Here is a 13,847-nt window from a genome sequence, read left to right as displayed (position 1 = left end):
GCCATTTGCCCTCTCCTATTTAGAAGACTAGATTTCCCCCTCATGTCGGTTTCATCATAGTGGATTCTCCTGGTTACAGCCCTATCGTTGCCCCAATTCTGTCTCCTTCAATGACTCCTCTTCCTGAGCTCATTCAACAAAGGAAGATGTTTTCTAAGGCCCTGTCCTTAAAAACTCTTTTTCCCTTTTTGAACAAACAGTTACTGAATACTCTCCATGTGCCAGGAACTATGTTGAGTGTAAGAATACAACGATGAGTGAGCGTAGACATGAGTCCTGCTCTCAGGGAGCCTGCAGTCTGTTGGGAGGGACATGACGTTAAAGAAAAAATTTCCCAGAGTTCATTACAGATTTTGATAAGTGTTAATGCAGGCAAAACACAACATACTATTAAGAGCAATACAATAAGGGACCTAACGTAGTCTGGAGGCTAAGGAAGGCTCTCTGAGGCAATGGTGTTTGAGTAGTGATCTGAAGAACGTGAGAAACGGCAAGTATGTCCAGAGATCCTGTGTGGAGAGGCAGGATGATGTATTGATGGAATTAAAAGAAGGCCAACATCAGGGCTAGAGCACAAGAAATGGAGGGGAAGAGGTAGTTAGACCCATCACATAAGGCCCCACGGCAAGCCCCTACACTCCATGGCTTCCGTCCTGAGCTCCACGACAAAGACCTCATGACTACTCCAATTTGTTAGCACCAGTCCTAAACTTTTGAATGCTGGTTGAATATTTATGCATGAATGTTTTCACGTTACCTCCAACTCAATTCATTATCTTTTATCTGGACAGTCTCCTAACTTGTTAACCAGATGCAAACGTATCTGCTCTAATCACCAGAAAGCAGAGTGCACCAAGTTCAAACTAGGAGCAGAGACTAATGAATTACACGGATCTCGAAAATCAACAGTACTGCAATAGTTCAATGCCCACACATTCTCAGAACCTAAGATTCCATTTGATAGTACTGCTTTGAGTAATAGCAAAAAAAAAAAATCTCCCAAATTCTTAAATATCAATATTTTATAAATATTTGAAATTGTGTAAGTTAAAAATGAATCACTACAATTATACATTAAAATAATTGACAGCAACATTTTAGAAAGTGCATAATTTATTGCATTTATGAGTTCATAATAAAACGGATACTTGGGAACTTTAAAAATGAGTTAGGAGTAACAATTAGATGTAAAATTCTCAAATCTTGCAAGCTGGAATATTAAAATTAAAATTTTTCTTAAAATCTCCTTCTCATGATTACCATAGTTTGAAAATTAATATGCTCTTCCAAGGGAAAAAGGGGGAATCAAAAAATGGACACGTTGCTGAAGGCAATGAGTTCTTCTCAGCTGGCTTTATTCTCCACTGAAGCTCAATATGGGATTATATTTTCTTTACTTACAGGAAGCTCATGTTCTGTTTTCCAATAACCCTCAAAACAGAATGGAAAATGCTTATGCAAAATGACACAAGCCTTAACCATTCTCTGCAGGTTTTACCATTTCAATATACTTCTAGTCCAACAAAATAGTCTAAAGTTCTGTGAGGGAACTATGAATATTTTTAAATATTTTCCAGATTCATCATGGAGGCTGCTTTTCTTCTCTGCACTGTAATCACACTGAGCTGCAATTAAAATAAACAATCAGTAAGTAGTTACTTCTTCTATGGAAAATCTTAGAGTAATACAAAGTATAATGCATCACAACTTTCAATTATTAAAAATAAGCTTATTGGAAGGGATCTTGTAAGAGGTCACTTTTTGTATTCATTTCTATTTTACTCTTGGGACTTTAAAATGTCTGTATTACACTAGAGATATGCATGTCAAATAGGACATTCCATAGCTCAGAGTGATACCCTTAGAATTCCAAAACATATTTCACAGATGGATGAAAAATATCTAGATAAAAGTTAATCAGAGGGGCCAGCCTGGTGGCGTAGTGGTTAAGTTCATGTGCTCTGCTTCAGTGGCCCATGGTTTGCAGGTTCAGATCCCGGGCACGGACCTACACATCACTCATCAAGCCATACTGTGGTGACGTCCCACACACAAAATAGAGGAAGATTGGCAACAGATGTTAGCTCAGGGCCAATCTTCCTCACCTCCCCCCGGCAAAAAAAAGTTAATCAGAAAAGTGGTCAAGACACAAAGTGAGTGTGAGCCAGATGGTAATAAAAAGATGATGGTAGATCACGGTAAGAAAAGTCTAATAGGAAAATAATCTTTAAATATTAATCGGAATTGACAATATAGACACATAGTAAAAAAAAAAATCTAACAGTATATACAGCATAAAGGAAGTCTTCCCATTGCTGTCCTTCAATCCATAGCCCTCTTTCCAGATACAACCACTATTTCCAGTTTCTAAGTATATTTCTTGAAATATTCTATAAAAATATACGCATACATTTCCTCATCCCTTTTTATTTAAAAAATGATAAAGTATTATACACACTTTTCATCTTATTTTTGTCTGGCTAAACAATCTACCTTAGAAATACTTTCATGAGATCTACTTTATTCCTCTTAACAGCTGCAAACTTTCCCTTGTATGGATACTCCATAATTTAACTCGTTTCCTGTTGACGGGCATTTAGATGGTTTTTCATCTTTTAAAATTATGGGCAATGTTGCAATTAGTATTTTTACATGCTTCCTTGCACAGACTTGCCTAGGTGCAAGAACACCACCTCCAGAATAAATTCCTAGAACTGCCAGGTCAAAGGTTACATACATTTACAATTTTTGAGAAATACTGACAAACTGGGCTCCAAAGAGGTGGTACCAATACCATTAATGATGCGGGAAAGTGCCAGCACAATGTATTACCAAACTTCATGAACTGACAGGTGAAAAATGATATGTAATTACAGTTTAAATTAGTATTTGTCTTATAGGTGAGGAGGAGCATCTTTTTAAATGTTTAAAAGCCATCTGTTTTTCCTTTTCTGTAAATATTCTTTACTCATTTGTCTATCATACTGTAGCACTTTTTTTTTTACTTAGCCACTTTTTATACGTGTTTAGGATCTTAGCCTTTCTTTATATGTGTTTCAAATATTTTTTCTCAGTTTGTCATTGGCTTTATGACTTTTTTAAATGCAGAAATTTGAAATTTTACATAGTCACATTTATTAATTTATTTTCATAGTTTCTAAGTTTTGTGTTCTTGCCTAGAAAGGCTTCACCACATTGATTTTTAAAAATGTCCTACTGTCAAAAGAACACAGTATGGCATTTAATAGTATAGACTGTTACACTCAGAATGTATAACCACAGGCCAAAGACGGATGAAGAACATACAGGAAGTTAACCAGAACAGCACATTTAGAGCATGACCGAATCAGGACAATGCAGGGCTCGTGCTAAGTATGGTAAGTATGACATGTTAGAGACAATAATAATCTTTTAACTCCTTTATTTTATTAAATATCAGGCTCTTAGCAGGGTATTATTTCTAGCTTTAGGGGAAAATGGGAAAATTAGAAAGAATTCAGAGAAGGTAAAGATAAAGATATAAAAAAACTGAATATATATCTCATAAAGAAAGTTTATGACTTGGACTCATTTAGGACAGGAAAAAATATTAACTCCAGGGAATAAATTCCTTTTTGTATATTGGGAGAATGCTGAATGATTACTTTCCATCTTCAAATGAGAACACAATGGAAGGAGAAAAGCACATGGAAAAATTTGTGAAGTGGTTAGTGGTAAAACATTATGGGGAGAAAAGCTCACAAAGAGAATGGTGGAATCTCTGCCATCATAGAGTTTAAGTCACAGGAGAAACATCAGTGTTGGACTGTTTAGGTTTAATTCTGTCAGGATGGAGACTAAACTAGATACCAACTGGATTATATAATTAAGGTTCTGTAACCGTACCTGTTTTATTATAGAACTCAAGGTAGTTGATTTTAAGGAGGCATTTTCTCTACCATATTCCTCAGAGGTAAACTTGAAGCTTTAATAATTGTGATATAGACATTTAATTTCTTATATATCTAAGTATCTACTTACCACTTAATGACTATGTTAACTGCTTTATATGTGTTAATTCCTTTGATGTCTCAATAAATCTATACAGGAATGTTATTATTCTACATTAAAAATGAAGAAACTGAGGCTTAGAAGTTGAAATTGCCCAAAATCACATGGCTACTTAATGGCACTAGGCTATTTGCCTGACAACACAACACACACTCTCAAGATACTGCCTGGTACACCTTGGCTCTCATTACCTTATAATCTAAATGAATGAATGAATTGTTGAATGATTAATTAATTAACCCATTAATTCATAATTTCATAAGAAATGAAATTTGTTTGATAAAGCTATAATTACTTTCAAGAGGAAGGGGAACAGAAAGGCAAATTATTATTGGATTTTCTTTAAGTGCCATGCTATGTTCATACCAGAAGTAGACTTCAAAAAAAAAATCTATAAACATCATGAACATAAACTGAATTCAGTAATTATTTAGAGTTGCTTTACTATATGTGAAATGCTGTAATATCTAAGAATAATATTATTTTGATTGAAACAGTACATGTATAACCAAATATAATTAATAATGGAGTAACTTGGTTTGTTTGTTTCTATCTATCTGTCTATCTATCTAAACTGTTTGTTTCCAGTCTATCTTTATAATCACTAAACTGGTCTCACTTTGTTCCTAATAAGAGGCCTATTGCTCCTACTTTAGAACAAATGGCCCATTTCATTTATATGATGTGTGTGTATTCTGAGTAATTACCCCTTAGTATTTCATTGATGTTCTACATTTTCACTCTATTTCCCATTGGACAACTTTTATATTGTATTTTAGGTTCATAAGGTCATATACAAATGTGCATTGAATGAAATTAACCTATAAGTCAAGTAATTTTTTTCCACTTAAAAACTACAGGAAAAACAGAGTTAGTGCAATTTGAAATATTACATTCAAAGCAATGTTATCTACTTCCAAATCTGTCAGTGAATACCTGCCTAGTTTTAGATAGAACATATTTCCAGAGCAGTGCTGTCCAACAAAACTCTGAGTGATGTCAGAGTTGTTCTGTATTTATGCTGTCCAATATGTAGCCATAGCTACATATGGCTATTGAGCAGTTGAAATCTGGCTAGTCTGACCAAGGATTTCAATTTTTAATTTTATTTAATTTTAATTTTAATTTAAATAGCTGCTTGTGACTAGTGGCTATCATATATATATATATCTAGATATACCTAGATATACATATTATATTATCTAGATATCATATATCGAGAACAGTGCAGTTCTAGATTTAGGTGTCAACTGGAGGAGATTGATGTTTATTTCTGTTTCTGAAGTTTACTTTTTCAACTTCAAATATTAAAGAGACTAATTTTAAATAGTTTAATCAAGTAAAAATAAAACTACTAGTTCTCTGGGAACTCATCTTAGATCTCGCCAGACTACTCACTGTCCAGCAATAATGAGGAAGCTCCCTACCTGCTGGGAGGCTGAAGCAGCTCTCTGTTCCGCCTGACTGAGACGCCTTTGAAGCCTGTTGGCTTTTTCTTGATGCTCTAGAATTAACTTTTCATTCTATTAAGGGGAAATACAAACAAACAAGTTAGAAATCCATATGTGACACGGAGATGTTCTGTGCAATAACCAATGAAAAATCTGGACATCATTTTACCACTTACAAAATGCAAAGATAACATATCTCCAAATTTACATTTTTCAAGTTATGAACTTCAAACTTCAAAGTTGGTTTTACATTCTGATGAAATTTTTTTTTCCTCCACATGCCACTAGAGAAAGTGAATTACATCGCAAAGCAAAGTGAATCAGAAGTTAAGAACAAGACTTCCAGTTTTCGATCTGTTAACCTTGAGATGCTAGACCACTTCTTTGGAATCACCTGGAGAGTCAAAACAGACTGCTGGGCCTCCAGACCCAGAGCTGCAGTAGGGGTGGGAGGAGTCCTGAGAATCGGCACTTCTGTCAAGTTCTAGGTGGTGCTGAGGCTGTTTGCTAGCGCACTTATAACCACTAGGCTAGGGCAAGCTTCTAGGGAAATTGAGACATTGTCATTATTAAAATTCAAAGAACAGAAAATATTCATTCCAGAAATCCTGATTTTTAAAGAGTTAGGTTTGTCTTAAATGATTTATATGCGAAAGGTATTATTCAAAAGGAGAAGAGTTCTGTTTCTATGTGTCTCCCCAATACATTTGTATATCCAGAGGACATTGGGGTCAACTGAGTTACTAGGGCATTGTTATGGGTTGAATTACGTCCCTCAAGAAAGATGCTGAAGTCCTAACCTCGAGTACCAACGAATGTGACCTGATCTGGAAATAGGGTCTTTGCTGACGATTAGGTTAAGATGAGGTCATTAGGGTGGGCCTTAATCTAATACAACTAGTGTCTTCAAAAAAAAAGGGGAAATTTGGACATAGACAGATGTGTACAAAGGGAGGACGACACGAAGATGGGGAGAACACCGTGTACAAGCCAAGAACGCCTGAGGCTACCAGAAGCTAGGAGGGAGGCATGGAACAGATCCGGCCTCAGGGCTCTCAGAAGGAACTGACGCTGCTGACTTCTTGATTTTGAACTTCCAGCCTCCAGAACGCTGAGACAATACACTTCTGTCGTTTAAGCTGCCCTGTTTGTTATACTTTGTTACAGCAGCCTCAGGAAACGATACAAGCATTATGAATGTGAATCTGTCAGGACATGCTGTCATGCAAACAGGTCAAAGGATCTATCAGTTAAAAAATTTATTTGTCCTTTTCATACTTGCTAGCCTGAAAAAAATTTTTTTGTACAACTAGAATTGTTATAGTTTTTCTGGCGCTTGCCTGAATTGAAAGAATAACGCCAGCCAAATTAGGAAAAGCAAGAAAAACATACCTTCTGTGAAGAACTAGGTAGTTCCCATGTCCTGACATACAAGTGATAACAGTAAATGTCATGCCTAGTAATATAAAATGCTAAAATAACAGTATTCTGTTAAAATGAGCTTATTATAGTTCTTATTGTGCCCAAAAGCAAAATTAAATTTTATGAAGAGAACTATATTGGCTATTCCAATTTACCAGGATATTTAAATATGTAGTCTTAAACTTAGAAGGCACACCATTGACACGAGAGAAAATTTTGGGAAAAAAATCCCATCATCTATAATAATCATTTTCATAGTTACAATCAGACTACATATAATGTACATTTTTCTATGTTGTTACCATAATGGTTAAGGGACAGTCCAGATATTATTAGTTGCATAATAATATATGCAACTGTTCCTTTTCAATTGACCATTTTAGTTGCTTTTGATCTTCCAATTTTATTAACATTCCTGTGTTGAATATCTTCCTTTACACGTTTTTTATATTTTAAATTATTTCCTTAGAATAGATTCCTGGAAGTGGGAACTACATCAAAGAGTATTTTAATGTCTATTGTGCCATAGTTTTCTAGATGGCTCATATCAATATATAATGCTATGAAACCTAAGAGTAATGATTTCACTGTGGCTCCTACAGAAGGCCACAAAGAGATAGTGGGCCACAGAGCCTATTAATGAAATGCCAACAGATCAATTCAAATATGGAACATCAAATAAAGAACTAGAGTTCCAGAAAGCTCTAATCATAATCTAAAATTGTTTATTTTTTTTAAAAGCTTCAAAGAAAAACATGATGAACTATTGCTACGTTTAGTTCTAAAGCATTAATCTAAAAGAATATTTTAATATATTCCAGTAGGCAAAAGTAGTTTCTGCATGTTTTTTGTGATGGATTAAAACAAAATTAGAGAAATGGGTTAAAAAAAAATCTTGGGCATGCATAGAAATAAAGAGGATCCTAACACATTCTCTGAAACACTGAAACGAGTTATCCTGGTAAAACTGAAATAAGACCTCTATCTTTCATCACTTACATGTGATGAATCACTGACTTTCAAAGCTTCTTTTTCACATTATATTATGTGTGGACTTTCAGGGTTATGGATGATTTCTACAAGAAATACTCACACCTGTATGGTCATTTCCAAGCAGAGAATTAATTTGGACTTGGCTCAGGTAAAATTCCATAACATGTGTATCAAGCTGCAGCAGAAAGTGCTTCCCAGGAGAGTCATTATCTTACCTCAGCTACCTTTTCATTTGCCATTTCCAGCTGAGAAAGCAGCTCTTGGGTATGAAGTTTCTGTCGACTCAGCTCACTCCTATTAATCAAGAGAGAGCAAAAAAAGAAAAAAGAAAAAAAGCCATGAACACAATTGTTCAAAAATCTAACAAAATAGAATCTTTATTAGTGAGATACATGTTCATGTTTTGAACAAAAATATCTTGTATGCAAAATAAAGTCTCATTAATCTTAAGGACCCAGTCAATTCTTTATAAAATGCATGCATATTCTAGAGATTGGTTGTACAATCTCCAGTACAAAATAACTTTAAGGAAATCAAGTCAATTTCTGAGTATTAAAAGAGTTAATTCAGGGTTGGTTTTTATCTTTTTACCTTACTTTTGCTTCTTAAATAAATCAACAAATTAACACTCCAGATTGTATAATCTGGAGGTTGGTTGTACAACAATATGAAAACACTTAACATTATTGAACTGTACACTTAAAAATGATTAAGATGGTAAATTTTATGGTATGTGTATTTTATCACAATTTAAAAAAGTGGTTAAAATGGTAAATTTTATATTTTACCACAATAAAAAAAGCAAAAAAGCCATACACATATTTTTAAAAGTGCTAAAATATGTTCTATATTATTATCTTGAAGTATTATTTGGCGTTAAAGTGAATATATATTCATATTAAACAGATATATTTATATATATAAACTGTAAAATTTCAAGAGCTACTGCGATTCTTAGCTACAGACTGCATTTTCAAGGTTTATACACAGTGAACCTTAGAGGTTCACACACAGTTCTTCTTAGAGGAGCTCAACTCTTGGAAATTCAAGGTAATGTTATTCACTCCAACATCATTTCAATGTAGTATATTCAGGATTGTTATTTATGTTTTGATTGTATATGTGCAATATTTTATGCATTCATATCTTTTACGCTTTATTAGCTGGAATTATCTCATGCAAAAAACTGTCATCTTCTATTTTATGTTGTTCAACACATAAGCATTATATTGCTTTTGGCCAAAGATTATTTCAAGAGTCTCACTTAGAAGTAGATACAATGTAGTCTTAAAAACAACTTTAAAGAAATCAAATCAATTTCTGACTATTAAAATAGTTAATTCAGGGTTGGTTTTTATCTTTTCACCTTACTTCTGCTTCTTAAATAAATCAACAGATTAACACTTCCAAAATAACTTCAGTTTTGATTTTTTTCAAATGAGCTACACAGCCCAAAAACATGGTTAGTCCCTCAAGTGTCCTATATTAGAGTGAAGAGTTGTTAAAATCAGCAAGCAATGTTATAAATATATAGGAGAGAACAAGAAATAATGTCTACAAATCAATTCCACAAATACTTACTGAGCTTTGCCATAAAATAACTTACAGACTAAGAAGGACGTGGCTTATTCTAACTCAGTGGCTTCATCAGTACAGGTCACTGACTATGAGGAACTTGACTATCTATCAATGGTTCCATGACAAACAAACCCAAAAGTTTTATCTTAGCTTTATTTTGGAGGTAATAATAAGGTAGAATAAATTACTGTGCTTACTTTAAAGTATCTTGTGTAGCTTAAAATTACTGCTGCTCCCCAACATAACAAAACAAAACAAAGCAAAACAAAGCAAAGCAAAATGACTATAAAATAGTCCGTCTTCTAGGCTGAATGTAATTAAAGGTAAAAGTTATGCACATTAGCGCTGGTGAGAAATACTCTTTGAGTACTACTGAGATTAAGATAAAACAATGATTACATTTATAAAGTTAGCTAACATACAGTTTATACATAACCTTGTCAGAAAACACCTACTGCACAATTTTTTTTTTTTAAAGATTGGCACCTGAGCTAACAACTGTTGCCAATCTTCTTTTTCTTTACCCCTACTTTTTCTCTCCAAATCCCCCCAGCACATAGTTGTATATTTTAGTTGTGAGTCCTTCTAGTTGTGGTACATGGGATGCCACCTCAGCACGGCCTGGCGAGTGGGGCCGTGTCCGTGCCCCGCATCTGAACTGGTGAAACCCTGGGCTGTGGAAGTGGAGCGCGCAAACTTAACCACTCGGCCACGGGGCCAGCCCCCTACTGCACAATTTGATGCCTAAACTACTCACTTACTTACCCATGACAATTTATCTGAATGATAGTAATAACTTCTAATAATTACTAATAGGTAGTAATAATTTTCCACAAAATCCAAGATGACAAAGATACAAATTATTAACTTTAAGTTACTTTTTATCTGCATAAATATTTATTCTGTTGTGTATCAAGCTCTATCACCCCCATTGGATGGTAAGCAACTTTGTTATTCATCTTCATATCCTTATAATTTGGTACTCAACAGAGCTTGGCAAGCAGCAGTGAAGATGATGATGATGGTGATGATAACAGCAAACACTTTCATAGTGCTCACTGTGTGCCAGGCACTGTTGGAGGTGCTTTATTTAAATTAACTTATTTAGTTTTCATGATAAGCCTATGAGATCCCCATTTTTACATACAAGAAAATTAAAAGACAGAGAATCTTAAAATTAAAGTTAAGTATCTTGCCTACAGTCACATAGCTAGTTAGTTGTAGAGTCAGGATTTAAAAACAGGGCCCTTTGGTTCCAAAGTCTGTGCTCTTAACCACTCCCCTGTACGCAACATAACAGGCAATTGCTAAATAAATAAGTGAAAGAGTATGTATGTGTAAGTGTGTGTGTTAGGCATTCTAGGAATATAAATATTTACACGTTAACTTGGAAACCTGATAAGTTATATCTTTACTTCTGACTTCTTCCCTAAAGGTTCAGTCCTGTATTCAAATTTAACATGCCTAAAATCAACCTTTTTGCATTGTCTTGAAAACCTACTTCTCATCCTGCCATTCAATGTTTATGTTGACAACATCTCTGTCCGTGTTGCCTAGATTAAAAACCTTAAAGTCAACTCTATTTCTCACTTTCTCTTAAGTGCAACATCTAGTTTGCCCCTAAACAGATTCTTCCTTTGCAATGTCTCTTGCATCTATTCTTCATTTCTACTCAGTGTTACCATCACAACTCAAGTTCTTATAACAATTTCTAGATTTACTACAATGGCCAACTGTTCAGGCTTCTCGATGTCAAGTGAAAGAGGACACATAAAGCACTCATTGCAGTGCACAGAGAAGTACTCAATATAGTGGTTCTCCCTCTCCAACACACACATCACTAGCATATTTCTCTTTCTAAAACACCGCTTTAATAATTTGCTATCTTGAGCAATAATTTCCAGTGGCTCTCTGCTATTAAACAAAATGGTTCAAATTTCTGAGACTGGCATTCAAATTCCTCTAAAATTTTGTGTAATTTATCTTTCAACCTTATCTCCAATAGGAGCCTTCCACTTCAGCTAGGCACCGACCGTCTTGCAAACAAACCATATACGTGTCACGTTTAGGCTCACGTGTATGTCATTTTATGTATCCTCTTTTTCAGATTTCCCACTAAAATCCTGCCCATTCTTTAAGATTCCACCCTTGCTCCACTGCTCTCCTGCCTTCTTCCCAGTTCATTTTAATCCAGATGGTTCTCTTCTCACATCAAAGCTTATGATACTTATTTTACGTACGAGACAGCTAGCAATTATGCATTATAATGCTCAATAGTGGTTTATATATGTATGTTTATGCACATATATGTATCTGTATGTACACACATGCACACAAACGTGCACACATTCCCCCAAGTATAAGGGAAATTTTTAAAAAGGAGGTTGCTTTTAGTTTCCACAGTATCTACCACAGTGCTCTACACACAGGGATTCAATAAATATTTGCTGATTTATAACTAAGTTTTTATAGAAAACCTAGCAGTTAGTAAATTTTATTCATCATTTGCTCAACAAACATTTTACTGAGGAATGTACCACAAAACATATTTTAGGTAAAGATTATTTTTATTTATTTAGTTTCATTTATATTCTACCTCTTTTTACAAAGGATCGGAAGCGGCTAAGAAAAGGCTATTTTTCAGCTAAGCATTTCCTTCAATCTCACTTCTGAATGAAATTTTAGAAGGTATTAAAGGGTGGAGAGAAAAGCGATTTCGCCAACTCTATCCCCTGGGGCTCTCCTGGAGCCTGCCTGTCAGTGCTTTGCAACTCCTTATTTCTCTGTCAGGATATTTCATTGCAGGGATAAAGGAAAGACCCAGGAGGAGGATCTGACTCTGTATTATCTATGAGAAATTCTCTCTTCATTAGAGAACATAACTGAGAGTTCCCTATGTCATTAGTGATTTAGGATAAACATTAAATAAAGACTTTCCAGAAAGTTTCACGGTGGCATTACACTTGAAATATTTGCCGAGTAAAGCTATATAGTCTCTTCACTGGAAATCTCTAAAAACAGAAACATTCTTACCTATCAGGGATGATTTAAGTGTAGCCTTCCAGAAGGTACAGAGAGAATGACATTTCCAGTTTCTGTATGACATTACGGCACTTAAAGAGTACTTCATAATAATTGAAGAACTTAAATGAAACTATATCCAATTTCTCTATAATATCTGCCATATTATATAATATGTTACAAGGTTTAAGGTAAAATTATCTTCCACCAATTTTAATGTACATAGAGAATAATGAGGAAGAATGAGGAATTCCTCATAATATCACTGGGGATTGCTTAGCTCATCAGGATCCTAAATATTTTTAGTTCACTTATATAATTCATGTGTATGTGAGAGAAAATCCTAGTCATGCCTATAAATTTAGAAATATAGTTGTAAAATATAACTGATTTACTAACTTCTGTGTAAGTAAAATTTTATGAAATAATTTATAAACAAACTAACTTATGCTGTATCTATTGAGAAAACATTAAACGCCTTGGTAAACAAAATGTGATAACCAACATTGCTAAGTCATCAACTCCTTCAATTCGAGATGGTAACAGGTGAAGGGGGAGGACCTAAGGCAGAGTCTGCTTCACAGGGAGGCTTCAAGCACGTCCACAAACACCCTGAAACTATGTGCAAGGCCTTGCATGTTTGTTCACCTTTCCTGGGAAAAGGGTCCATAGATTTCCTTAGATTTTTAAGAGATGTGAGGCCTAAGGAAGGATAACGATTTTGTCTGGGCTTTTCACCTGGAATATACAAAATTTCTTAGATTTTCTTTTTAAAGTATGAGTACATTGATTGGAGTGTTTCAATGTTAAATGTTTTTCTCACACAAACCACATCCATAAAGTATCATCTATAATTATTTCCACTTTTGGCTTCATTAATGAGGTAAGAATTTAAAGGCACTTAGCAAGCAATCCAAACACAGAATTATTCTGGATTTTTACAGTATTCCTTCTATGCTTTCAGAATTGCTTGTCCAAAGCTAATTTAATAGCAAATTCTCCAAAGTATACAACCCTGTTTTAAAAGAAATAATAACTTTCTCTTTCTGTACTCACCTATCACTGATATTTAATTGAATTACGTATTTCCAAAACGAGTACAACTGGTATAACCTAGTTTGGGAATAAACACGCTGACACTTGTAAAGCAAGTGAGAGACAATGATACTGGAGTGGTCAACTAGGTAGGGCATGTAGAATGCTTCGGACATGGGTCAGCACACTTTGCACAGATATTAGTTCACTGGTTAACGTTGTTAGATGATTAAGTGGACATCAGCCAACAGGGTTTTCTACTGTGCCTTTATTACTGTACCTTATTTTTACTTCAAG

The 13,847-nt window shown here is 34.6% G+C and overlaps 1 protein-coding gene across 5 annotated transcripts in view; it reads right to left on the bottom strand.

Moving 5' to 3' along the window:
- Nucleotides 1-1,095: 1,095 nt before the first annotated feature.
- Nucleotides 1,096-13,847, bottom strand: part of SCLT1 (sodium channel and clathrin linker 1) — a 145,490-nt gene continuing 132,738 nt past the window's right edge. For all 5 annotated transcript variants that reach the window (XR_011537170.1, XR_011537169.1, XR_011537168.1 and 2 more), the window contains 3 exons: nt 8,132-8,210; nt 5,478-5,573; nt 1,096-1,625 (listed from right to left, as the gene is read on the bottom strand). Coding sequence is in view for 1 of the 5 variants with exons in the window: in XM_008521413.2 (XP_008519635.1) it covers nt 1,563-1,625; nt 5,478-5,573; nt 8,132-8,210 (238 nt within the window). In the remaining 4 variants the exon portion in view is untranslated. The remainder of the gene's footprint in view (nt 1,626-5,477; nt 5,574-8,131; nt 8,211-13,847) is intronic.

The sequence above is a fragment of the Equus przewalskii genome, chromosome 2 (genome assembly GCF_037783145.1).
Source record: "Equus przewalskii isolate Varuska chromosome 2, EquPr2, whole genome shotgun sequence".
Lineage (NCBI taxonomy): Eukaryota > Metazoa > Chordata > Mammalia > Perissodactyla > Equidae > Equus > Equus przewalskii.
Note: the sequence above shows the minus strand (reverse complement) of the source record. Positions and strands in the feature narration are given on the sequence as shown.